Source organism: Rhamphochromis sp. 'chilingali', assembly GCF_963969265.1.
Source record: "Rhamphochromis sp. 'chilingali' genome assembly, chromosome: 1".
NCBI classification, from domain to species: domain Eukaryota; kingdom Metazoa; phylum Chordata; class Actinopteri; order Cichliformes; family Cichlidae; genus Rhamphochromis; species Rhamphochromis sp. 'chilingali'.
The window spans coordinates 59,132,964-59,156,633 of record NC_137929.1 but is presented as its reverse complement, the minus strand read 5'-3'; the positions used below and the strand labels follow the sequence as shown (position 1 = coordinate 59,156,633).

The window sequence follows — 23,670 nt, the reverse complement described above, 5'->3', positions numbered from 1 at the left end:
TCCAGGATGTATTTTAGATTTAGTTGTGTGAATGTGACACAACTCCACACAAGTCCACAAAAAAGAGCAAAAACTCTGCTGTGGAGTAAATAAGAATATTATTTACTTAAGTTAAATTTGGCTCACTTTGACCCTTCACTTTTTGTCATTTGAAATTTGAAATAGTCGTATTGACCTACTGAGCAGCATCAAAGCACAACACATCCATCTTTAACCCCCCAGAACCAGCTCAGTCATCAGTGCAGTATATTTTAAAACATTTGTCCTTTTTATTTGAGCAGATTAGTCAGATGGTCTTAGATTTTACTCATGAGCTTGTTTTAAAGTACAAAAGCATTTCTGCAACGGACAATTGGGCATGAGGGTCATGAACTTCAAATCATATGCATCTGTGTTAAGTTTAGTTAGTTACTCTTGTTCATGAAGATACACAGTCATGTTGATTATCAGCTTTTGCTGGTCAAACTTGTCTTCTACAGGTACGACCTCGTACATCTGATATCTGATGTAAAGCAGGTTTTGTGACTATTTTTCTATCATATATCAAGAAATGTTTGCCCAACATTTTTATAATGTCTAAAGATCAGGCGAGGACAACACTGGATGACTGTTTTAAGCCATCATTCTGTGTAATTTGTGGTTTGTTGTGTTTGTTCTGGAACTGGATCAGCAGCATTTTATTGAGAGCACCAAAAAAACGATTATATAAAATTGATGACAACACCCTTTTATGCTTCCCGTGTTTCTTATTTATTTATTTAAGTTCTGTTCACTTAATCTGTTGTTTTACTGTTATTATGTATATATTATGTTATGTTACTTAGTTTCTACAGCTAAAATGCTGTAGAAACTAAGTAACATAACATAAGTAACATAAATTTAAATCCCATTTTGATTTAAATGCTAAACACAATAAAACTGTTGAAATCACACAAACCGTTGCTGTTACTTTACTATTTAAGAAATGACAGAACATGTCAGTTCACATCCGGAGTTCATGAGAAACAAAGTCACCCCAAAGCTGCTGAACTGCATTCCATTAACACACAGACACATTTACTGTCAGTACATTTGTGGCACATTGAATTCCTCCTCAGCCAACTCTGAGATTATGAAACACAAAAGCAAACATGAGACAAAAGTTGGAAATGAATCAATAAATGACGGCCCTGTTTGTGAGGGCAGCATCAAAGTGACGTCTGACCTAATGTTCATTGTCACTGATTTTGATCTTGAATGTGAAAAGGTGCATGGGAAACATTCGTGAAGACGACCTGCGATTCAAGACTAAAATAAACAAACAAAACCTTAATTTTCTCAAAACAAAATGATGAAAAAAAGTGTTTTTAAATCATTTCTATTTTTAAACATATGATCTTATAAAAAAAGCCAAACAAATAGAAAAATCCAGAGATAGATGATATCATCGAATACACAATTTGTCATATAATGAACTGAATTACCTTTATTCAAATGCTATGTTGTAAACTATAGTAGAAAATTAGTGCGTAAAGAAATCAGCTATAAAATCAGCCTCCCAGAGAGGCTGATTTTCTGAAGTAAAAAAGTACGTTAGTAAAACTGGCTAAAGTAAAGCTGGACACTGTTTGCATACAGTAACAATGATGATGTAAGATGCTGCATTTCTATATAAAGTAACAAGTTCAGGTGGAGGTGAAGTAGAGAAAAAGGTAACAATGTTGTACCAAAAAGTCCAACTAGACTTAACGGCAGTGTCGGAGGTCCACGGAGAAAACCAGAGGAGGCACAGCTTCCCAAAGTGTTTCCACCGGAGTGATAATGGTTACAGAAAATACATAAATACATTAAATAACTATCTAAAAAGTAATGCTGAAATGACAGGGGTGCTGAATATCATTTCCCTGCTGAAAGTATATCCCACAATGGCACGTTGTTGCTCTTGGGCAAGAAACCAATTTTTTGGTGATTACACTGTCCTTTAATTATTATTGTTTTCATTTATTGACTTGTTATGTGACACCAACATCTCAGCGCTTAGCAAAATGAGGAGTAGATGAAGGTTCGACCTTTGACCTGTGGGTGGAGCAAACCCTAAATCGGCACATGACACAGTGAAAGCTACTGCTGAGACTAATATCATTTGTATGCATGTTCAAATTGAAATAAGTACATTTTTTAAAAAATGAGCTTGTTTAAAAATATCTGAAGACATATTTTTAGTTGTTTAAAGTCGTTTTAGTTCGTAATCTGAGCACTCTGGGTGAGTGACTCTATGCTGGTGGCATTTATGCAAATATAAATCTTTTCAAAAAGCCAATCTGTGTCTCACACAGCAGTGTGAGTGAATGTAGTCATTCAACTTCCTGTGGAGAGGGGAGGGACTGCTCTCATAAGGTGAGGCGGAAACAAAGGATTAAAAACAAACAGGAGGACAAAAACACGGTGAGTGTTACTGTGCATTTATGTGTTTTTTAGAATAATCAGAAAATTAGTTCCTGACTGGAAAACATGACATGAATGTTTCGCAAGTTAGAACAAAAACTGTGAATGTTGTTTTGGTTAGTTTTGGTGCTCAAGTTTGTGACTTAATCCAGAAAGAAGCATGATGGATAACATCAAATCTTTGCTTCATGGTCAGGTCATCTTCCTGTCAGCAGTCTTTCTGTGGTTTTTAAGAGAGAACAAGGATCTGTTCATTCATTAGGTGGCGGGTCGAATAGGTTTATTATGTGTGCGTGTGTGTTTGTATTTAGGTGTCATATGTGTGTTGTATTTCCTGTTCTGCAAGTCACAGGTTTCTATAAATATGTTTGTCAGGATTTTCAACCTGCACTCACAGTCGTTGTTGTTCTACCAGACTGCCTAAAGATGAAAAGCTTAGCTGAGGACAGAGCAGAGTTTTCAGACATCAGCAGTATGTCCATGAACAGCGACAATTCTCGAGATTATCCTCCAGTCTTCAGTCATGATCCTGGATCCTCAGGCACAAAGTAAGAGACTGTTTCTGTTTTACTTATACAACACCACTTTTTGTCTTTTGCACAACCCACTCTCAATGTTGCACTTTTCTGTTTAACTGTCTTGTGTCTGTATCATTCACCTCTGTCTGGTGTTGCCCTGTGTTTTGCAGTCCTGTGTTGATTTTCTGTTATGTGTAGCACCATGGGTCTTGTAGGAACACTGTCTTGTTTCACTGTGTACTGTAACACATGGTTGAAATTACAATTAAGCAACTTGACTAGATTTTATTATTATTATTATTATTATTATTATTATTATTATTATTATTATTATTATTATTATTATTATCATCATTATCATTATTATTATTATTATTATTATTATTATTATTATTATTTTAGGCTTTATTGACATTTTAGCTCTTCTCCAGTCATTTTGATCAAAGCACTCGAAAAACTCACACAGTTATATTTTTAGCTGTGTTGCTGTCTCTCTGTAATATGTGCTTAATCTCTTTACATTTTTCCCCATGAAGTTTTGTAGTTTTATTTTCATTTGTAATATAGCTGCTCTTCTACTTTATGTATGATTTTGATTTGGTTAGATGCTACACCTTACAAAGGAACATGCTCATAGCTAGACCTTTAATTAAGAGACTCAATTAACTAGCTTTGTGTGACTCATTATCCTTTTTACCAGTGTTTGAATTAGTGAATGCAGATGAATGAAAAATAACTTGGATATGTAACATAAAAACCTAAACAAAACTGAAAATGTTAACTATAGATTCAAGAGTCGTGTTAAAAGGATGACCATGGTTCCAGTGGCTTTGAGAACATCCAGGGCTTCAGCTTCATGAGTCTGACAGAGGGATAAGCTGCTTAATGGCCACCAAGTAGAAGAACAATCTGGGCTTCATTCTATATTTGTGTTTCCAGACATCAGCAGCTCAAACACAGAGCAGAGTTTTCAGGATCCATGTCCATGAACAGTGACAATTCTCGAGATTATCCTCCAGTCTTCAGTCATGAACCTGGACCCTCATTCACAAAGTAAGTGACTGATTCTGTTGTAAATTGAGCAAATATGATTTTGTTTTTTGCAGTCTTTAATATTATTTAAGAAGAATTTCAGTCTCCAGATGTGCAAAGCTGGTAGAGACATACCCTAAAAGACTGGCAGCTGCAATTGCAGCAAAAGGTGGTTCTACAAAGTATTGACTCAGGGGGCTGAATAATTACACACACCCCACTTTGTAAATTTTGTAAAAAAACATTTGTAAAAAATGTTTGGAATCATGTATGATTTTCGCTCCACTTCTCACGTGTACACCACTTTGTGTTGGTCTTTCACGTGGAATTCCAATAACATTGATTCATGTTTGTGGCTGTAATGTGACAAAATGTGGGAAAGTTCAAGGGGCCAAATACTTTTTCAAGCCACTGTATTCAGCCGGAGCAAAGCAATAAAATCAACAAACAATAGTCACAAAAACAAATCACTTGAATCTGCCTATGGTCTCATCTTTGAAAGGAGAGACATTGGAGGAGAGAAATGGGCATGCTTTGGCCATGAAACACCTGTCTCTGTGTAAATGTAACTCAATAGGAAAAGACCCGAGTTCTTGAAAGCTGTATTCCAATCAGAAACAATGAAATCCCAATCATCTAAATTACGCTTAGTCATCCTAATCAAGCAGCTAAAGGTTTTTCTCGCTAAGACAAGTTCTGGGCTGTGTGCCCGGTGCTACAAAGAATCCAGCAGAGCAGCGCACACACGCACCAACCCCACCTGTCTTGACTTAATTACTTTTGTCGAACAACCTCTCACAAAGCAGCTGGTTTGCTGTCTCTCTGTATGTGTTTGACCTTTTAATTTTCTCTTTCATTTTTAAAATAACTGCTCTTTTAACAGTATACTTATCCATGATGATTAGTTAGATGATGCCAACTAAACACCTTTCACGTCAACATGCGCGTAGCTAACCCTGTGTTAAAATAGCGAGTTAATTAACTACCTTTGTGTGACTTATTATCCCGATTCCCGTTGCCAGGATTAGTTAATCCAGATGAAAGGAAAATGACTTTGATATGTAACAGAAAGAAATAAACAAAAAACAAACTCAAAAATATTAACTAAGGATTCAAAAGTGGCTTAAAAAGGATGACCATGGTGCCAGCTTCCCCTACAGAAAGTACAGTGGTTTTGAGAACATCCAGGGCTTCGGCCTCATGAGTCTGACACTGACAGAGCACCAGCTTAATGGCCAACAACAGGAACATAGAAGTAGAAGAACAATGTGTGTTTCATTCTGTGTTTGTGCTTCCAGACATCAGTGGCACAAACACAGAGCAGAGTTTCCAGACATCAGCAGTATGTCCATGAACAGCGACAATTCTCGAGATTATCCTCCAGTCTTCAGTCATGATCCTGGATCCTCAGGCACAAAGTAAGAGGTTCCTTCTGTTGTAAACTGAACTGAAGATGATTTTGCTTTTTGCAGTCTTGGGTATTAGTTCAAATGGGTTTGTGGGGTGGGGTCACTGGAATTTTCTCAACCACTTTAGCGACAGGTTTTATTTAAAATTAAATATCAAGGTGTGAAATGACTGCTTTTGGAGGAATTCATTGGAAATTCATCTGGAAAAGTCTGGAAAGTCTCATATATGAGCAACAATTGTGTGTTTCTTTCAGTTTGTATGATTTTTTTAACATATTTATATTGTTTATCCATTAAGTTTTGTAGTTTTATCTTTAACCTCCTAGGACCTGGCATCCACATATGTGGACATCACATTTTGAGTTATTTAGATTCTTTGTTTTTACATTCAGCGGGTCCCAATCAGCACAAATATCACAGAGAAATTTAAAATGCATGCTGTGGAAGAGCTTGGGTCTTAGGATGTTACCTACTGCTCTCCTATCAGTGCATTCAACCATGATCTTAATTGGTTAGATGCTCCCAACCACACACCTGTAATGTGTAGTGATGTGCGATACCACTGATTTCCTTTCCGATCCGATACCAAGTACTTTTCAGGGTGGTATCGACGATACTGATCCGATACCGATACTTTATACAAAAAAAAACGTATTTTATTTATTGTATCTCAAATTATAGCGTCATAATGATTACAGGACATCAGATTACTTGTTCATCATATAGAAATAAAAAAAAACTGAAGTTGTGCGCTATTTGAACACGTTGCCTGCCTGCAGCACTAAAGGACTCCGTGAGAGACGCGATTCGTCTCAACATACGCGCCTCAAATTCTGTGATATGATTTACTCTGAGGTGTTTGACAAGGTTAGTGATGTTGCCACAACCAAACATGCCAACCCTCCCGATTTTTCCGGGAGAATCCCGGAGCCACCATTCTCCCGAATTTCCACCTGGACAACAAAATTGAAAAACCATATTGCAGAATTCATAGCGCGGCCGATCCAATTCCAGTTTCCAACAATGGCGGCAGCTGCTTAGTTTTAATATTACTCTTATTTCTCTTTCTGGGTCGCAAAAAAACCCAACTTTTAACATGTTTTCAGGTGAGAATGTAGCTGTGTAAACTTCAAATATCTGAGCCGATCGACACATCGTCTTCAAACCCCCGCAGGCTTTCACTACTCGGGTTAAACATGATATATAAGTCACTTTGATAATTTAAAAATGTTAATTGTTTGGCCTTTTCAGTGTTTTGTTTGTTCGTGAGTAAATCGGTTTGGCTTTTAAATGTTTAAATTAAATTTAACTTTATTAATCCCTCGGGTGGGTTCCTCCGGGGTTTTCACACAGCTGAATAAACGTCAAACAGAAAACTAATTAAAGAAAGTGTGAGACGGTCGAGAGTTTACGCCAGCGCCCGGTTATGTTTTAGAGAGCAAGGAGCAGACGGCTGAGTTTCACTCCACCGAGGGAACTCATGACGTACTACCCGGCTTTCTTTAGACCGCGAAGGGCTGGTCCTCAGGTGGAAGCAGCCTCTGAATTTGGACACCCCCGCTGTTTCCAGGCCGGCCAATAATAACGGTGACATTTAACGTATTTTATCCGATAAATAAACACTGTAATATGTGCCCTTTTGATTGTCTCCCTAATTCTGAGGTCTCAAGCTTGGGAAAGTATAGCCACAACACCTCACTCTTGGAGCACGTTTTTGCCACATGTATCTCAAACCACGTCTCAGCTCTGTTTGTGGAGGTAAAATACGTCCGCACAATTAGGCTCAGCCATTGTTGTGAGTGCGCACGCCAAGGCGCTGCGAGACATTTATACAGCCGTATTTCGCACATGACTATGAAAGGCGGAAGAGGAAGTAGTTCCTTTGAATGTAGACAATCCAAATGTTATAGTTTCTTTCCACTGTGTTGCTGTTAATGATAAACTACAAATTAACCTTCAATTATTAAAAATATTGATATTTTAATGTGAGAATCGATCCTAGAACATAAATGACTGGTATCGGAGGAATCGATATTTCAGGATCGATCCGCACATCACTAGTAATGTGAACACATTCGTAGCAAGACTGCCAATTCCTTGGTTACAATTATTTAAGGATAAAAATTATTTCCAGGATCCAGCTCTATATCCATGAACAGTCACAAGTCCAGAGATTATCGTCCAGTCTTCAGTCATGAACCAGGGATAGCAGGGATAGCTCAGTAGGTAAAGTGGTCGCCCCATGATCGGAAGGTCGGCGGTTCGAATCCACTTAACGGCTACCCTGAGGTACCCCTGAGCAAGGTACCGTCCCTACACACTGCTCCCCGGGCGCCTGCTTAGTGGGCTGCCCACTGCTTCACTGAGTGAATGGGTCAAATGCAGAGAAAAACAAGTAATTTCCCCATGGGGATCAATAAAGTATCCATTATTATTATTATTATTAAAGTCTGTGGAGAGCATAAGGCACCATTCTTCAAAGCTCTGGGTAAATTCTGTCTTCCAAAAACAGGGAATTATTTGGGTGAACTTTTTTTTAACATGCCAGCTTTTTTCTAGTCTTTTTGAGAAAGGCTTTGATAATCTTTTTTGTTTTGTCTTTTTGTTTTTCCCCAAGCAGGCTCTTTTTAAAATCGATTTAAAATGACGAACCTAGGCCATAAACATGAAGTAATATGGGGTGGCTATAGCTGAGGTGGCAGAGCAGGTCAGCCACTAATCAGAAGGTCGGTGGTTTGATCCCAGGCTGTCTCCTGCATGCCAAATATCTTTGGGCAAGATACTAACCCCATGTTTGCCTACTGGTGGTGGTCAGAGGGCCCGGTGGCGCCAGTGTCCGGCAGCCTCGCCTCTGTCAGTGCGCCCCAGGGCAGCTGTGGCTACAATAGCTTGCCATTGTGTGGGTGAATAACTGAATGTAGTGTAAAGTGCTTTGGGGTCCTTAGGGACTGAGTAAAGCATTATACAAATTCAGGCCATTTACCATTTTAATAGACTGTTTGTCCAAAACTGAGCTGATAGTCAGTTGTCAGCAGAAAGAACTTTTTTTATGAAGTCTAACTATCTTTGCCTATGTGTTAATGCATTCCAAGCAAATGTTTCTGGGTCATTCACAATTTATTAGCTATAGACATGAGCACTGACATGTCCTATTTCATTACGTGTTTCTGTCTTTGAAACAAAGTTTCCAGAAGGTATGTAAACTTGGGTATATTCTGAATTTATTTTGGTATTCACAGAGATGTGGCACTGGTTGGGGAGCCACTGTCCTGCTGTCCTTTGTGTCAGAATGTCTTGAAGGATTCATCAAGAAAGTCCTCCTGTCCCCAATGTGGAGAAAGATCCAGAACCAGACCTGGTCTGCAGACAACCAGTAAGAGCAGCTGTTGAAAAAGAAAGACTTAACACCTTTCTGCTGATGGACTGATTTTTTTTTTTTTTTTTTGGAAAAACTGCACTTCTTATTATGCTATTGACACATTAACCAGTTTTCTTGCTCTCTAGTTTTATGGGTTTTTGGTTTTAATTTCTGTCAACAGATGCTCATCTGCAGAAAATTTCAGATGCACTAAAGCTCAGTCTGAGAACAAGATATGAACATGTGACTGAGGAAACTAATAAAACAGGATGTGGAGCCCTCCTCAGAATGATTTACACTGAGCTCTACATCACTGAGGGACAGAATAAAGAATTTTGCTTCCAACATGAGGTGAGGCAGGTGGAGAGCGCTTCCAAGAAGAATATCCTCCTTGAAACACCAATCAGCTGCCAGGACATCTTTAAAGCCTTGCCTGACCAACAAAGACCCATCAGAGTGGTTCTGACATATGGCGTTGCTGGCATTGGAAAAACCTTCTTGGTGCAGAAGTTCACTCTGGACTGGGCAGAGAACTTAGAAAACCAACACATCAGTGCGGTGGTTGTGCTTTCATTCAGAGAGCTGAACTTGGTCAGAGATGAGCAGTACAGTCTCCTGGAGCTGATCCATGATTTCTATCCAACATTACAGAGCGTCACAGCAGAGAAGCTCACTGTGTGTAATCTTTTGTTCATCTTTGATGGCCTGGATGAAAGCAGACTTTTGTTGGATTTCACAAAAAGGAAGCTTTTGTCTGATGTCACACAGAAGTCAACCATCAGTGAGCTGCTGACAAATCTCATCGAGGGGAATCTGCTTCCCTCTGCTCTCATCTGGATAACTTCCCGACCCGCAGCAGCCAGTCAGATTCCTCCTAAATGTGTTGACAGGATGACAGAAGTGCGAGGCTTCACTGACTCTCAGAAGGAGGAGTACTTCAGGAGAAGATTCAGAGATGAAGCATTCTCCAGCAGAATTATCTCCCACTTGAAAACATCCAGGAGCCTTTACATTATGTGTGGGATCCCAGTCTTCTGCTGGATCACTGCTACAATTCTGGAGCACATGTTGACTACAGAGGAGAGAGCAGAGCTGCCCAAGACCCTGACTGACATGTACTCACACTTCCTGCTGGTTCAGATAAAGAAGAAAAAGCACAAATACTCTGAAGGGCATGGGACAGGTGTACAGAAGCTTACCAATGCTGACAGGGAAGCTCTTCTGAAGTTGGGGCAGCTAGCATTTGAACATCTGGAGAAAGAAAATATCGTTTTCTACCAAGAAGACTTGGAGCAGTGTGGTCTGGACGTCACAGAGGTCTTGGTGTACTCAGGAATTTGTACAGAGATCTTCAAAGAAGAATCTGTGATCTTCCAGAAACCAGTTTACTGCTTTGTTCATCTGAGCATTCAGGAGTTTCTGGCTGCAGTCTACATGTTCCACTGTTACACCAACAGGAAGACAGAGGTGCTGCAGGACTTCCTTAGCAAAGACATCTCATCTCTGGAAGATCTTTTGAGCAATGCCATGGAGAAATCTTTCCTAAGTGACAGCGGCTACCTGGAACTGTTTGTTCGCTTCCTTCATGGCCTCACTCTGAAGTCCAACCAGAGACTCTTAGGTGGTCTGCTGGGTCAGACAAAGAGCAGTCCACAAATCGTCCAGAGAGTCATCAACAACCTGAAGGAGATTAAAACTTATGATAAGTGTCCTGACAGAAGCCTCAACATCTTCCACTGTCTAATGGAGATGAATGACCTTTCGGTACATCGGGAGATCCAAGACTTCCTGAAGTCAGAGAACAAATCTGTGAAGAAACTCTCTGGAATTCAGTGCTCAGCTCTGGCATATATGCTGCAGATGTCAGAGGAGGTTTTGGATGTACTGGATCTGATGAAATACAACACATCACAGGAGGGACGACAGAGACTTGTTGCAGCTGTGAGGAACTGCAGAAAGGCTCGGTGAGTCCAGATGTGATTAATAATATAAATTAGAGTAGATTTATAGTTTAGTTCTTTAAATGATTCTTACTATAACATTCTCATGATTCTTTTTACACTGTTCCTGTTATTTATTTAATTTATTTATTTATTAGAAACATTAAATGTCAGTTTAAGAGTGTCTTTTAAAGCTACTTAAATCCCATAAAAAACTATTTTTTACTCAATAATTTTCTGGTTAGTTAATTTTTTGCATGTCTATAGCTTCAGTTGAAGCAGCCATTGTGGCCACATGTGAAAAGGATGGGATAACACTGAATGTTGTCATAGTGATTTGATTTCAGCAGTGCAAATACAAAAGTCAGTGACAACTATTGCTGCGGAAACACTAGCTGGTAGTCAGGCTGTACACGTGGTATTATATTTGTAACAAATAAACAAAAATATTCTTCCATTGCTCACAAACAGTTTACAATCATCCACAAACAGTATACATTGGACTATTTACATTTGACACATAAGAACTGGGTAGGTCCTAATCAACTGTAACTTCCAATAATGTCAGGATAAAAGAAGCGTCTTAAGAGCTGCGTCTGTCATAAAATAAAACAGGTAATAAGACCAGCTGCCTATTTAGACTACGAGTGAAATGGCAGCTTACAAATGGACAGCAGACACAGACAAATAGGCACACACAGATACAAACATCCATTCCCACCCACATGCTCTCATATTGTCATATGTCTGAATGTTCTGCACACTGCCAAACATGGTAAGAAAACTGTTTGACTCCACAGCTAGTTAAAGCCCCGTTAGTCCACAGTGCCGATTGTGACTACTCCCCCTGTGCACAATTATGATGTATTAAAGGAACAGAACGTAAAAACGAAATAAGGAAAGAAAATACAACTTAACTGTAAATGTTACACTAAACAAAATTGTAAAGTAAAAACTGAAATTCCCCATTATCTTACACTTTATCCTCATCCAAAATAATTCAAATCAAATTAGTAACAAATATACTGTCATGGTCCTGGGTCAGTGACCCAGCGCTTTTAGTTTGTATTCACTTTCTAGTTGATGATGATGATGATGATGGTTTGAGTTCTATGTGTTATATTCAGTCTGCCTTTGAGTCTGCGTCTGTGCCTCTGTCTATGATGTCACCCCATCTGTTTGTGAATCTGTCTGTTTAGTTCAATGTCTTGTCTGGTTCCATGTGTCTAGGGTTTCCTGTTTTACTTTGTAGGTCTGCCTCGTTATGCCCATTAGTTCCAGCTGTGTCCCCTCCTGTGTGCCATTTCCTGATTACCTGGTGTGTGTATTTATAGTTGGTGTCTGCCTGTGCTCCTCGTGGCGTCGTCTGCGTTTCTCTGTGAACCTCTCGTGTAGTCTGCTCTGTTCCATGTTTCTTCGTGTCTCTCTGCCCCTCGCCTCGTGTCCTCCATTTTGCATTAGTTTTCCCAGTTTAGGTTTATGTTCGGTTCTGTCCACACCTTGGTTTTCTGCACTGTAAATAAAACCCACTTGCACCTCCGCCATTGTCTGCTATTGGATCCTCCTTTCTCACCCTCCACACGACTGCCGCCCCAGCCGTGACAGTACGACGCCACCACAAGATGGATCCAGCAGCTTTGTCCGGAGAGAGTGACCTCGCACGCATCCAACGCCTGATGGACTGGGTAACCCACACCACCAACGCACGGGCAAAAGTGGTGGGGTTAAACGCCATCGAGGCAATCCTGGAGGGAAATCCCTACCTCTGCCAGCTTAAGGGAGTTTCAGCCTTCGTTTGCGACCTGCATAAAGCCCGGGGGGTGGTGCAAGCTCGGGGATCCACAGGCTTTGTCCAGCAGCAGCGGGCTACAGCCGCCCCGGAACGGCCACGTCAGCTTCGCCCGCCGGAGGAGTTACCCGGCCCGCTGGAGGAGACTTTGCCCAGCCCGTCGGAGCCGTCGGCAGGGAGGAGGCGACGATCGCGGCGTCAGCGCGTCACCCCGCAGCCGGATATCAGGACTTCAGAGCCACCGGCTGTGGTTAGTGGGAAGGACCCCTTGTCTGTTTTGGACTGTGGGACAGTTTATTCAGGGGCTTTGTTTGGTGCGGCAGATGACAATGAGAACTGTTTGTTGCCTGTTCATTCTCCTGCTCGGCTGTCTTTGCCTTGTTTAGCTGCACAGCCGCAAGCTCGTGTAGATGCACTGCCGCAAGCTCGTGTAGATGCACTGCCGCAAGCTCGTGTAGATGCACTGCCGCAAGCTCGTGTAGATGCACTACAGCATTCAACTCGGCCCCCGGCATCCCCGCTAGCCCGGTCATCTATGCCGTCTCCGTCTTCACCGACTCCCTCTGTACGGGAGGCTGTGCCTGTGCCTCCCATTTTGGACTCTTTTTCTAGTACGCATTATTCGCAGAGAGTCAAGCACGTTAAAAATGCAATCGTCCCTCAACAGCTGGCTAGTTTAGAGACTGTTACTTGCTCCAGGGCCTCACCAGAAGCTAAGTTACAGCCCTCAGCTGACTCTGGACCCCTGGAGGCTAAGAACCCAGCTCAGGACTGCACCCGGCTGTCGCTGCCTGAGCAGGGTCGGTGCTCCGCGCAGCCGCAATCCGATCTGTTCCTGCCAGAGGCCCGTGTGCCTACTGGTTCTGATCTGTTCCTGCCAGAGGCCCGTGTGCCTACTGGTTCTGATCTGTCCCTGCCAGAGGCCCGTGTGCCTGCTGGTTCTGTTCTGTCCCTGCCAGAGGTCCCCGCGCCTGCTGGTCCTGTTCTGTCCCTGCCAGAGGCCCGTGTGCCTGCTGGTCCTGTTCTGTCCCTGCCAGAGGCCCGTGTGCCTGCTGGTCCTGTTGCGTTCCTGCCAGAGGCCCGTGTGCCTGCTGGTTCTGTTGCGTCCCTGCCAGAGGTCTCCGCACCTGCTGGTTCTGTTCTGTGTGTGCCAGGGGCTCCAGTGCCCACTGGTTCTGAGACTGTTTTTGCTGGGGGGCCCGAGGAGCCCGTCCAGCCTTCTGCCTCGTTAGCTGGGGGGCCCGAGGAGCCCGTCCAGCCTCCTTCCTCGTCAGCTGGGGGGCCCGAGGAGCCCGTCCAGCCACCAGCTGCTCCACCAGCAGCCTCATCCACGCTTGCAGCAGCAGTTTCATCCATGCCGCCACCTGCTGCAGCGCCTCCGTCTGCATCCTCCACGCCGTTGCCTGGCCCGGCCTCTGCTGCATCCTCCACGCCGTCGCCTGGTCCGGATTCAGCATCCTCAGCGTCGCCTGGTCCAGCGCATGCTTCGGCTTCATCCGCTTCACCTGGTCCAGCCACTGCTTCATCCTCGCCTGGTCCAGCCACTGCTTCATCCTCGCCTGGTCCAGCCACTGCTTCATCCTCGCCTGGTCCAGCCACTGCTTCATCCTCGCCTGGTCCAGCCTCCGCATCACCTGCAGTGGCCTCCTCTTCAGCTTCCTCATCAGCTGCTTTGCCTGGTCCAGCTTCAGCATCCTCATCAGCTGCTTTGCCTGGTCCAGCTTCAGCATCCTCATCAGCTGCTTTGCCTGGTCCAGCTTCAGCATCCTCATCAGCTGCTTTGCCTGGCCCAGCTTCAGCATCCTCATCAGCTGCTTTGCCTGGTCCAGCTTCAGCATCCTCATCAGCTGCTTTGCCTGGTCCGGCCTCCGCTTCTGCTTCAGCCTCGTCTGGTCCAGCCTCTGCATCTGCTTCAGCCTCGTCTGGTCCAGCCTCTGCTTCAGCCTCGTCTGGTCCAGCCTCGTCTGGTCCAGCCTCTGCTTCAGCCTCGTCTGGTCCAGCCTCGTCTGGTCCAGCCTCTGCTTCAGCCTCGTCTGGTCCAGCCTCTGCTTCAGCCTCGTCTGGTCCAGCCTCTGCTTCAGCCTCGTCTGGTCCAGCCTCCGCTTCACCTGGGGCTGCAGGGGCCACGCAGCCTTCAGGTCCCCTACTACCACCTCCACATCGTCGGTCATCTGCCTGGCCGCCTGTTGGGCATCTCCGCCACCGTGGACGCCCTCCTGAACGCCGCCACTGCCTTCCGCGTGGCCGGCCTCCGGACTTGTTTCCACGCCGCTGTTGCCGTCCGCACAGCCGGCCCCCAGAACTGTTTCCGCGCCACTGCCTACTGCGTGGCTGGCATCCGGACCTGCCCCGCTGCCATTCGCATGGTCGGCCTCCTGAACTTGGCCATCTGGGTCTTTTTGGACTCTGTCCCTCCGTCCTGGGCCCCCTCCGCCCGCCCTGGTTGGGTCGTTTTCTGTTTTGTTTTGGGCGGGTTTTGTGTTTCTGTTGGGCTGCCTGGAGCCAGCCCTTGAGGGGGGGGGTACTGTCATGGTCCTGGGTCAGTGACCTAGCGCTTTTAGTTTGTATTCACTTTCTAGTTGATGATGATGATGATGATGATGGTTTGAGTTCTATGTGTTATATTCAGTCTGCCTTTGAGTCTGCGTCTGTGCCTCTGTCTATGATGTCACCCCATCTGTTTGTGAATCTGTCTGTTTAGTTCAATGTCTTGTCTGGTTCCATGTGTCTAGGGTTTCCTGTTTTACTTTGTAGGTCTGCCTCGTTATGCCCATTAGTTCCAGCTGTGTCCCCTCCTGTGTGCCATTTCCTGATTACCTGGTGTGTGTATTTATAGTTGGTGTCTGCCTGTGCTCCTCGTGGCGTCGTCTGCGTTTCTCTGTGAACCTCTCGTGTAGTCTGCTCTGTTCCATGTTTCTTCGTGTCTCTCTGCCCCTCGCCTCGTGTCCTCCATTTTGCATTAGTTTTCCCAGTTTAGGTTTATGTTCGGTTCTGTCCACACCTTGGTTTTCTGCACTGTAAATAAAACCCACTTGCACCTCCGCCATTGTCTGCTATTGGATCCTCCTTTCTCACCCTCCACACGACTGCCGCCCCAGCCGTGACATATACACTCTGTGAAATCTGAGTAAAGTCATAGATATATAGACCTTTTATCTTATGCAAAAACATTATCTATTTAACAAATCTTGACAACATCACTACGAGCGGCCATAAACCACTGATCATATGCAAAAGAGACTAACACGTAATAGTCGACGAATGCATCTGCACATCCAAATCACACGACAGATGGAAGACAATGTAGCAGCATGATGCAGCCTTGCCGAGTCTCCATTCAAATTGTGCCAAAAGTGCAAACTTCAAACTATTTACCAGGTTTTAGGTTGTGAAGTAAAACCAGACTTATGATAAATAATTTATGCCATGCTTATTCCTGAAAACTGTCCCTCTTTTCTCTCCTTGGCTTGCATATTAAATCTACAGAAAGATTAAAAATCGGTGGGTCTGACAGAGACTGGGAATAAATAATGTTTCATGTCAAACATTCAGATCAATTGAAACACTGATGTCAAGACAAAGTGTCCAGTTGTTTTTCATTAAGTGTATGAAGTAAATATAATGTGTCTTCTTCATAATAACATATTTTCTAACACATATGTCAACACAGACTTCACGATGTTTGGCTCTCAGAGAATCACTGTAAAACTGTGACCTCAGCTCTGATATGCAACAACTCCAATCTGAGAGCGCTGCAGCTGAGTTCAATCAAGCTGCGGGATCCAGCAGAGGCACTGTTTGCTAGTCTGGGGCATCCAAACTGCAGACTGGAGACACTCAGGTCAGTTAACTGAATCTGTTGTTATTTCTGAAGGTCTTTTGAACTGTGAAGTTATGTCCTTATAACTCAACTGCTGTGTTGTTAGACAGATGATGCAGAGGCACCGATCCAACTTTATTTTTTTTATTTATTTTGTGGTTCCAATAGTATACCTTAACTTTATTCATCCAGGACCTCTATTTTAGTGGGTGATTGTGGGAACTGTTTAAATGAACAAGATATATTTTAATTGATTCCTTCAAATCCAGCACGTATAATATTGGGAAATCATACACACAATTACAGGAATCTAAAAATCTTCAGCCCAGTATTGTACCAGTAACCATGACAGCTGGAAATATTAGGGGGATAATGTGGGTGCGACAAACACCAGAGTTTAGAGCAGCTGACTAATAGTCAGACCTTGTTCACATGCTGACATTTTAAAGATAAAAATAAACAATGAAATAAACAAATTCTAAAAGCATTATTTAGTTCTAATCCATGTGTACCAGTTGTATGATGGGTTCTGTAGGTTTAAGAAGAGCTGTCAATGTCTACATTTTTATTTTTTAATTAAGATACAAATAAAGACAGACTGTGTCCAAAACTTTAGAATAAAATCTTTTCTGTCAAAATAAATAAATGCTTTTACAGCTGAAGTAAAATCATCATGCAAGTAAAGTTTATATTTGCTAAAAATAAATGTTACAATCTCTAGCTTACACGTAAACACACACGTGCTAAACTTTTGTTTGAGGTTTTAGACGGAGCCCAAATAGGTTCTTAATGGTTGGTTTCGTAAGACACCACCTGTTTAATGATGGTCATCCACAGAGGACGTAAATGGCTGCTTTCACTCCTCTCTCAAACCATCTGTCTTCTCTGTCCATAATGTCACAACTGGTGTCCTTGAAAGTGAGTTTGAGTGAGAGTGACCTTTGTCCTTTAGATGCAGCTGTATTTGTCCTTTTGGTGTGGCTCTATGGAACGCCAGGACTGCCATAATGAATTAATTAAATACACCATTAAATAATTAATTAAATGTGTCAATAATTAATTAAAATTGGACTTAATTAATTAAATAAATAGTTATGACACATGTAATTAATTAATTATTGACACATTTAATTAATTATTTATGTATTTCACATTTTAATTAATTATTGACACATTTAATTAATTATTTAATGATATATTTATTTATTTCATTTTGGCAGTCCTGGCGCCTGGCTCTCGTCATGAAATAATTTTATCTGTCAGCCTCACCCATCAAACTCAGGGGGCGGGGTTAACGCTGCCCATGCAGCTTCTCTAACATTTGATTGGTTGCCGTGCAAAGTAAGTCAAAACAGGTCGATCCTAGATAATCGATTGCTTGTGTAGACTTGGGGCAGCCAGTTATCCCAGAATGCAGATCAAATCACAGGCAGCAATGGTGGTGGTGTAGTTTTTCTGTCACCAGTTACACTTTTAACAGTGTTTTAGCCGCGAATGTCGCGACGTATGTCTGGTCAGGTTGTCAACATAGAACATGTTTGCAAAAGTGCTCAGATGTTTTCAGAGATTTCACTAGCTCTGCTAACAGTTAGCATGCAGAGTGCACCGAGGGGGTTACGTTAACCGGTTTGTTTACATATTCCACTCTCCGTGTTCCACATGTTGCATTCGCAGATTCTCATTTTCACCGAACGATCGTCTCTTTCCGCCTGGTCTTGTGTCTCTGTGCTTCTGTAACATAAAGAACAAGCTGACATTTTTCTCACGAAACCAGCGATCAGCTCAGCAGACCCTCAGTTTACCTGCATGCATCCTCCTCCTCATCTGTCAGCTGTTTAACACCTGCTGCTAATTCAAGAAACACGCCTACGTTACCTGGTGATAGTCACAGTTTAACTGGGCAGCCGGTGCTCGATATAACGCAATGTCAGCGCATTTTTCTGCACAAGATAAGTAAATATAGTATTTTCCCCGAGCGCAGAGCTGCTGGAGCTTGTTTCCTTACAGAGCACTTTATAGGCGAACAGCTTTATCAGCGGCTGATGTCCAATCACCGGCACACAGCTTTCAAACCTCAGCTGAGTTTTAGCTCTCAGTGGTTAAACGCTGGACTTCATTCACTCAGGTTCTGTCTGTCGGGTCACGTTTACTTCGCTGTTTTATTTACAACTGAGCAAATCGGTTTGGCTGAGGTTAAAGTTACGTTTCATAACTGCATAGTTTCACAGACGTTTAATGGTTCACTGGCACATGTGTTAGACTGAACTATCATCTAAATATCATCTGTTTTTTAATAGTTATTCAACTGTATTCTAAGCACCAGCTGTCTGTTAGAATGTGATTTTTTTTCTCTCTCTGTTGGCAGAGGTATAAAAATGCGCAGGAAAATCTGACGTGCATGGCAAACTTCACCGACGATATTTAGGGAGGAATAAACACACATCAAACATAAATGAACCATTTGCCTGTCTCCATAATTGAGAGCATTTTCTCTTCTTATGTCAACACTCTCTCTCTCTCTCTCTCTCTCTCTCTCTCTCTCTCTCTCTCTTTTTTTTTTTTTTTTTGCTTTTTCGGTCATGTTATGTTTACCTGTCAAAGGCTTGTTACAAACTATGAAACACATTGTGCAGACTTCTGGATGTTAGAAGAAAACGAATACTGCTCATGAATGAGACTAAAGGCAGGAAGGTGTCCTTTAAAACTAAACATGTTAATAGGACCTCCCTGTTTATATCATAGTTTAAGATATAGCACGTGTATTTCAGTAATAGCCTGCTGAGGCCACTATACGTGCTGGCCTCATATCAAATGTGAAGGCAGACTGAGTCTATGTTTGACGTTTGTTTATATCTAATCTTCCTTTTCAAACATTTAAACAGCAGCGAGTCTGCAGCTGAGGGAATACAAATTCAAATTGTCGGAACAGGTTTGCTCGTTTCTTGGATTCATTTGGTGATTTATTAAATGTATAACTGTTATTCTAATCTGCTGCTGAGTCTCTTACACTTTTCTTTATGCTGTATATTTTCACGTCTCTGGAATAGTTGGCAGTTAGATAGTCAGCTGGGAAACTTTGTGTTAACTCATGGAGCTGAGGATATCGTGGATATGCTGACCTCGCTGCGTGGTGTACAGAGCGAGGTCAGCATGATTAATATTCACAATAAAAATATTAGCCGAACATCATGAAGTCTGTATGTGTTTCATAGTGTCGAACAACCTTTGTACAGTTAAAGCCAGCAGTTACTACATGACGGAAACACCAACGTTATCTCTTTTATGTGTTTATACACAGGTCACGCTGATTACTGAACAAAAACCCAAAGATCAGATGTTAAACAGATTTATTTGCTCTCTCTCCTCCTTAAACATGTTTTTAATGTTAGTTATAATTCAGAATTGGCGACTGAAACACGTAGGACACATAAGAACATCAGGAAATAAAACACCGATAAATATAACCTCAGTAAAAGAAGTCAGCGGGGGTTACTACAGCTGTGTACCGGGGCCTGCGCTTTGTCGGTGGGATTGCTTGCGAGGCGAGCGGGTCTATCCCACGCTTTGCCGTGAGACTGGGACGACATCTCCGAAATCATCGAAACACTTTTGCAAAGAGGCTGTATCTTGACAAACCGACCAGACACATGAAGATTAAACCACTACATTCTAAAAAAATATTAAAACGGTATTTGGTAACACACAAACAGGGTTTTTCAAAGCTCAGTTCTGTTAGCTTCCACATGCCGGTTGTTGTGTGCTAGAAACAATGGCCACCAGGCCAAAGCAATGGTTTTGACTCGATCAGCGTTAACCCCGCCCCCTGAGTTTGATGGGTGAGGCTGACAGATAAAATTATTTCATGATGAGAGCCAGGCGCCAAGACTGCCAAAATGAAATAAATAAATATATCATTAAATAATTAATTAAATGTGTCAATAATTAATTAAATGTGTCAATAATTAATTAAAATGTGAAATACATAAATAATTAATTAAATATGTCAATAATTAATTAATTAAATGTGTCAATAATTAATTAAAACGTGAAATACATAAATAATTAATTAAATGTGTCAATAATTAATTAATTACATATATCATAACTATTTATTTAATTAATTAATTCCAATTTTAATTAATTATTGCCACATTTAATTAATTATTTAATGGTGTATTTAATTAATTCATTATGGCAGTCCTGGCGTTCCATATGGCTCTTCTAGGTTGTGCCATGCGTTTTGAGAGTGGTCCTTTCATTTACCTCATTTAGAGGTCTGAGCAATCACGCAGAATTTCACAGTGTATACTATGTTGTTTAAATTGTGCTTGGGAGTTTTGACTTTGGGATTATCCCGTTTTTGTTTAAGGGTGTTACTATCATGGTCTGTGGACAGACCATATGGAGTATGAGTAGAGGACCCAAATGCAGACACAGGGGAACAGAATTTGAACGTGAATAAAAAGCGAGCCTTTATTGAGCTGAAACATGAGAAACAAAAATACAACGCAAGATACCCGTGGGGCAAAACTAAATATCTGACTAAGCAGTGACCAGACTGTGAAACAACTAAAAACCCTGTCACGGTTCTGGGTGACCCAGTGTTTTTGTGTTTCATTTTATTTTGATCAGCCCCTGTGTGTATTTAGTCTGTGTCTTTCTGTCCAGTCAGTGTCAGGTCATCTGTTGTACCACCCCATGTCATGTTATTGTGTGTGACAATGGTGTTCAGGGCATGTTCAAGTCTTGTTTATATCTTCAGAGAGTGAATATTCATAAAGCTTGTTGCAGTGTTAACTAAGACAAATTACTATATTTGGTTACAAAGTGTGCTGTGCAAGCGTGGTTATATGATGTGAGTGCAGCCCGCCTAGGTTGTTGTGGTTATCTTGTCCACCCAGGTGGCTTCTTCACTGAGTGCAGTCTGTTCTTCTCAAGGCTGCTTGTTTCCTTTATGGAGGTCATGCACATATTCATATGCATGGTTTACATAGGGATCAAACAAAAGCATTCTAGCTTTTTAAATGGCAACCTACAACACATTAACCCTAACAACAATACAGTGGAACCCCGACTTACGAATACCCCGTTTCACGAAAAATTCAAGTTATGAAGGCGTTGGACGGCAATATTTCTGCCCGTGTTACTGCAAAATGCCAGAGTAACGAAATCCGCTGGCTCTGATTGGCTGAGCCTACAATGCCTTCCGAATCATGTGACAACCCCTTGGCTTCTGTTCTTGTGCTTCGCTGTTCCACTTGAACGACGTATTGTTGTTCTAGTTAGCAATTAGCCTATAGCCTATCATTCAGCATCGCATCACTCAAAACACGCAATGGGTGCTTCGACTTACGAAAATTTTTGACTTACGAAAGACCCTCGGGAACTAATTAATTTTGGGGTTCCACTGAACTGGTTCCGCATTATGTCCACTGTACATAGACTAAATACACACAGGAGGTAATTAAGGGAAGTGGAAACACACGGGGACACAACTGACACAAATGAACGTCATGACACCACAGAGAAGGTGAAACTAAAACAATGCACACTGAACAAAAGACCTAAACAAAACAAAACAGGAAACACAGAGAGATGCAGACATGACACAGGCTTGACACACAAACAGCAAATACATAACATGACTCAGAAGACCAGAACAGACTTACACCAGGGGACATGACGAGACTCATAATTAAGGAGACATGAAAGGACTTAAACTAGACTACAACTTAAGGCAATAAATAACAATATTAAGACTTAGCTTTATCTCATAAACTCAACTAAACCCTTAAATTTAAGAAAAGCACACTACTTGAACAAAATATAAACATAAGAAACCAATACAAAAAACACAAAAGACTGGGTTTGCCGAGTACCAACTTTGTGTGTGTGGGGGGTTTTGTTTTGGGGTTTTTGGGGTTTTTTTTGCATGTTTGCACTTGACAATATTCTGTACAGTTTGCAATAGTCTGCATCTCAATTAGCTGTTTACTTGGTTTCTCAAAAGATAAAGGTAATTTAATAAAATAACACTCTGTAATTCACATGATTGTTATTCAGATTTGAGAACGTCACTTTGTCAGAGAACAACTGTGCTGCTCTGCTCAGTGCTCTGAAGTCCAACCCCCCCTATCTGAAACGTCTGGATCTAATAGGATGCAACCTGGAGGGCTCAGGAATGAAACAGCTGTATGATTACCTGGAGAGTCCACACTGCAAACTACAGTTTAAAAGGTCAGTTCACTTGACTTGGATTATGAAGGAAAAATATTTCTTTGGTTTTTGTTTATCAGTGTGTCTGCAGAAAAAACAATCACACATACAAAGAGAATAAGGATGCGTGTAGAAGGCTGACTTTGTGATGATCCACAGTAACAAAAGTAAAAGTTACTCCTCTTTTTAGAGAAAAAAGCTTTAAATGTGCAGTTTATATGGTAACATTGAACTGCACATTTAAAGGTCTCGTGTCCTAAAAGTTTCTGAATTGTTAGTTTCACATGTCCACAGAATCTATATTTCTGGACTTCTGTCCAAAACAACACAAGATCTTTTTTTAACCATGTCTGCATACCTTAGAAACTCCTTTCAGTGTCTGTGGATTCAAGTCAAATTGGAATGGGAACTACACCCACCTCTTTCTGTGGAAAACAGTAAACAGGAGCAGAGCAGCTCTTTAAGTACAGTGTGTATAGCTTTTTGATAGAGATTTGACACTGCATGGCTTCTAACTGCAAATGCGGCAAATTTAAATAAATATTTTATAGCCATTATGTTCTCAGAAACGGAAAATTCCTTCTTGAAAACAGATGAACTGTGAATTTGTCTGTATCAAAACTAAATATGACAGGAAATGTTACTTCTGTCCCATTCACAATAGCAAGCTGCTCACTTCTTACTGGACCTACATCTTAACAGGTTACACCAAGAAGCACTGGCTGATCAGTAATAGTAACAACAATGAGTTGATTGCAAACATTTGGGGCGACCATGGCTCAGAAGGTCGCCGGTTCGATCCCCGGGCCCTCTGTCCTGGTCGTTGTGTTCTTGGGCAAGACACTTTACCCTACCGCCTACTGGTGTTGGCCAGAGGAGCCGATGGCGGGACATGGCAGCCTCGCTTCTGTCAGTCTGCCCCAGGGCAGCTGTGACTACAACTGTAGTTTGCCTCACATTCACACACTGGCAAGTGTGTGAATGTGAGAGTGAATGAATAGTGGCATTGTAAAGCGCTTTGGGTGCCTTGAAAAGTGCTATATAAATCCAATCCATTATTATTATTAAATCCTGGATGCACTTATACTCAGTTTTAATGTTGTTTGATTAGTATGACTTTTTGTCATATGATGTAACAATTAATGTTCTCCTGTTCTTGGTCCT

General features: G+C 41.9%; 1 protein-coding gene and 1 long non-coding RNA gene across 3 annotated transcripts in view; one reads left to right on the top strand and one right to left on the bottom strand.

Moving 5' to 3' along the window:
- Window positions 1-2,355: 2,355 nt before the first annotated feature.
- On the top strand, window positions 2,356-23,028 carry LOC308401946 (NLR family CARD domain-containing protein 3-like). The gene is made up of 8 exons (XM_080890419.1): window positions 2,356-2,424; window positions 2,840-2,972; window positions 3,882-3,995; window positions 5,273-5,392; window positions 8,623-8,756; window positions 8,923-10,705; window positions 16,141-16,311; window positions 22,354-23,028. Exons 2-8 carry the CDS (start codon window positions 2,851-2,853, stop codon window positions 22,625-22,627), a joined length of 2,718 nt encoding a protein of 905 aa, XP_080746545.1. The 5' UTR covers window positions 2,356-2,424; window positions 2,840-2,850; the 3' UTR covers window positions 22,628-23,028.
- Window positions 22,335-23,670, bottom strand: part of LOC308402090 — a 78,134-nt gene continuing 76,798 nt past the window's right edge. The window contains exon 4 of one of the 2 annotated variants that reach the window (XR_013972698.1): window positions 22,335-22,456. This is a non-coding gene — a long non-coding RNA (uncharacterized lncRNA). The remainder of the gene's footprint in view (window positions 22,457-23,670) is intronic. The other variant, XR_013972697.1, reaches the window with a different exon arrangement.

Coding starts and splice junctions, on each gene's coding strand:
- LOC308401946 (XM_080890419.1), top strand. CDS start 2,851: ATGAAAAGCTTAGCTGAGGACAGAGCAGAGTTTTCAGACATCAGCAGT. Junction 5,393..8,622: donor CCTGGATCCTCAGGCACAAA/GTAAGAGGTTCC, acceptor TGGTATTCACAG/AGATGTGGCACTGGTTGGGG. Junction 8,757..8,922: donor ACCTGGTCTGCAGACAACCA/GTAAGAGCAGCT, acceptor TTCTGTCAACAG/ATGCTCATCTGCAGAAAATT.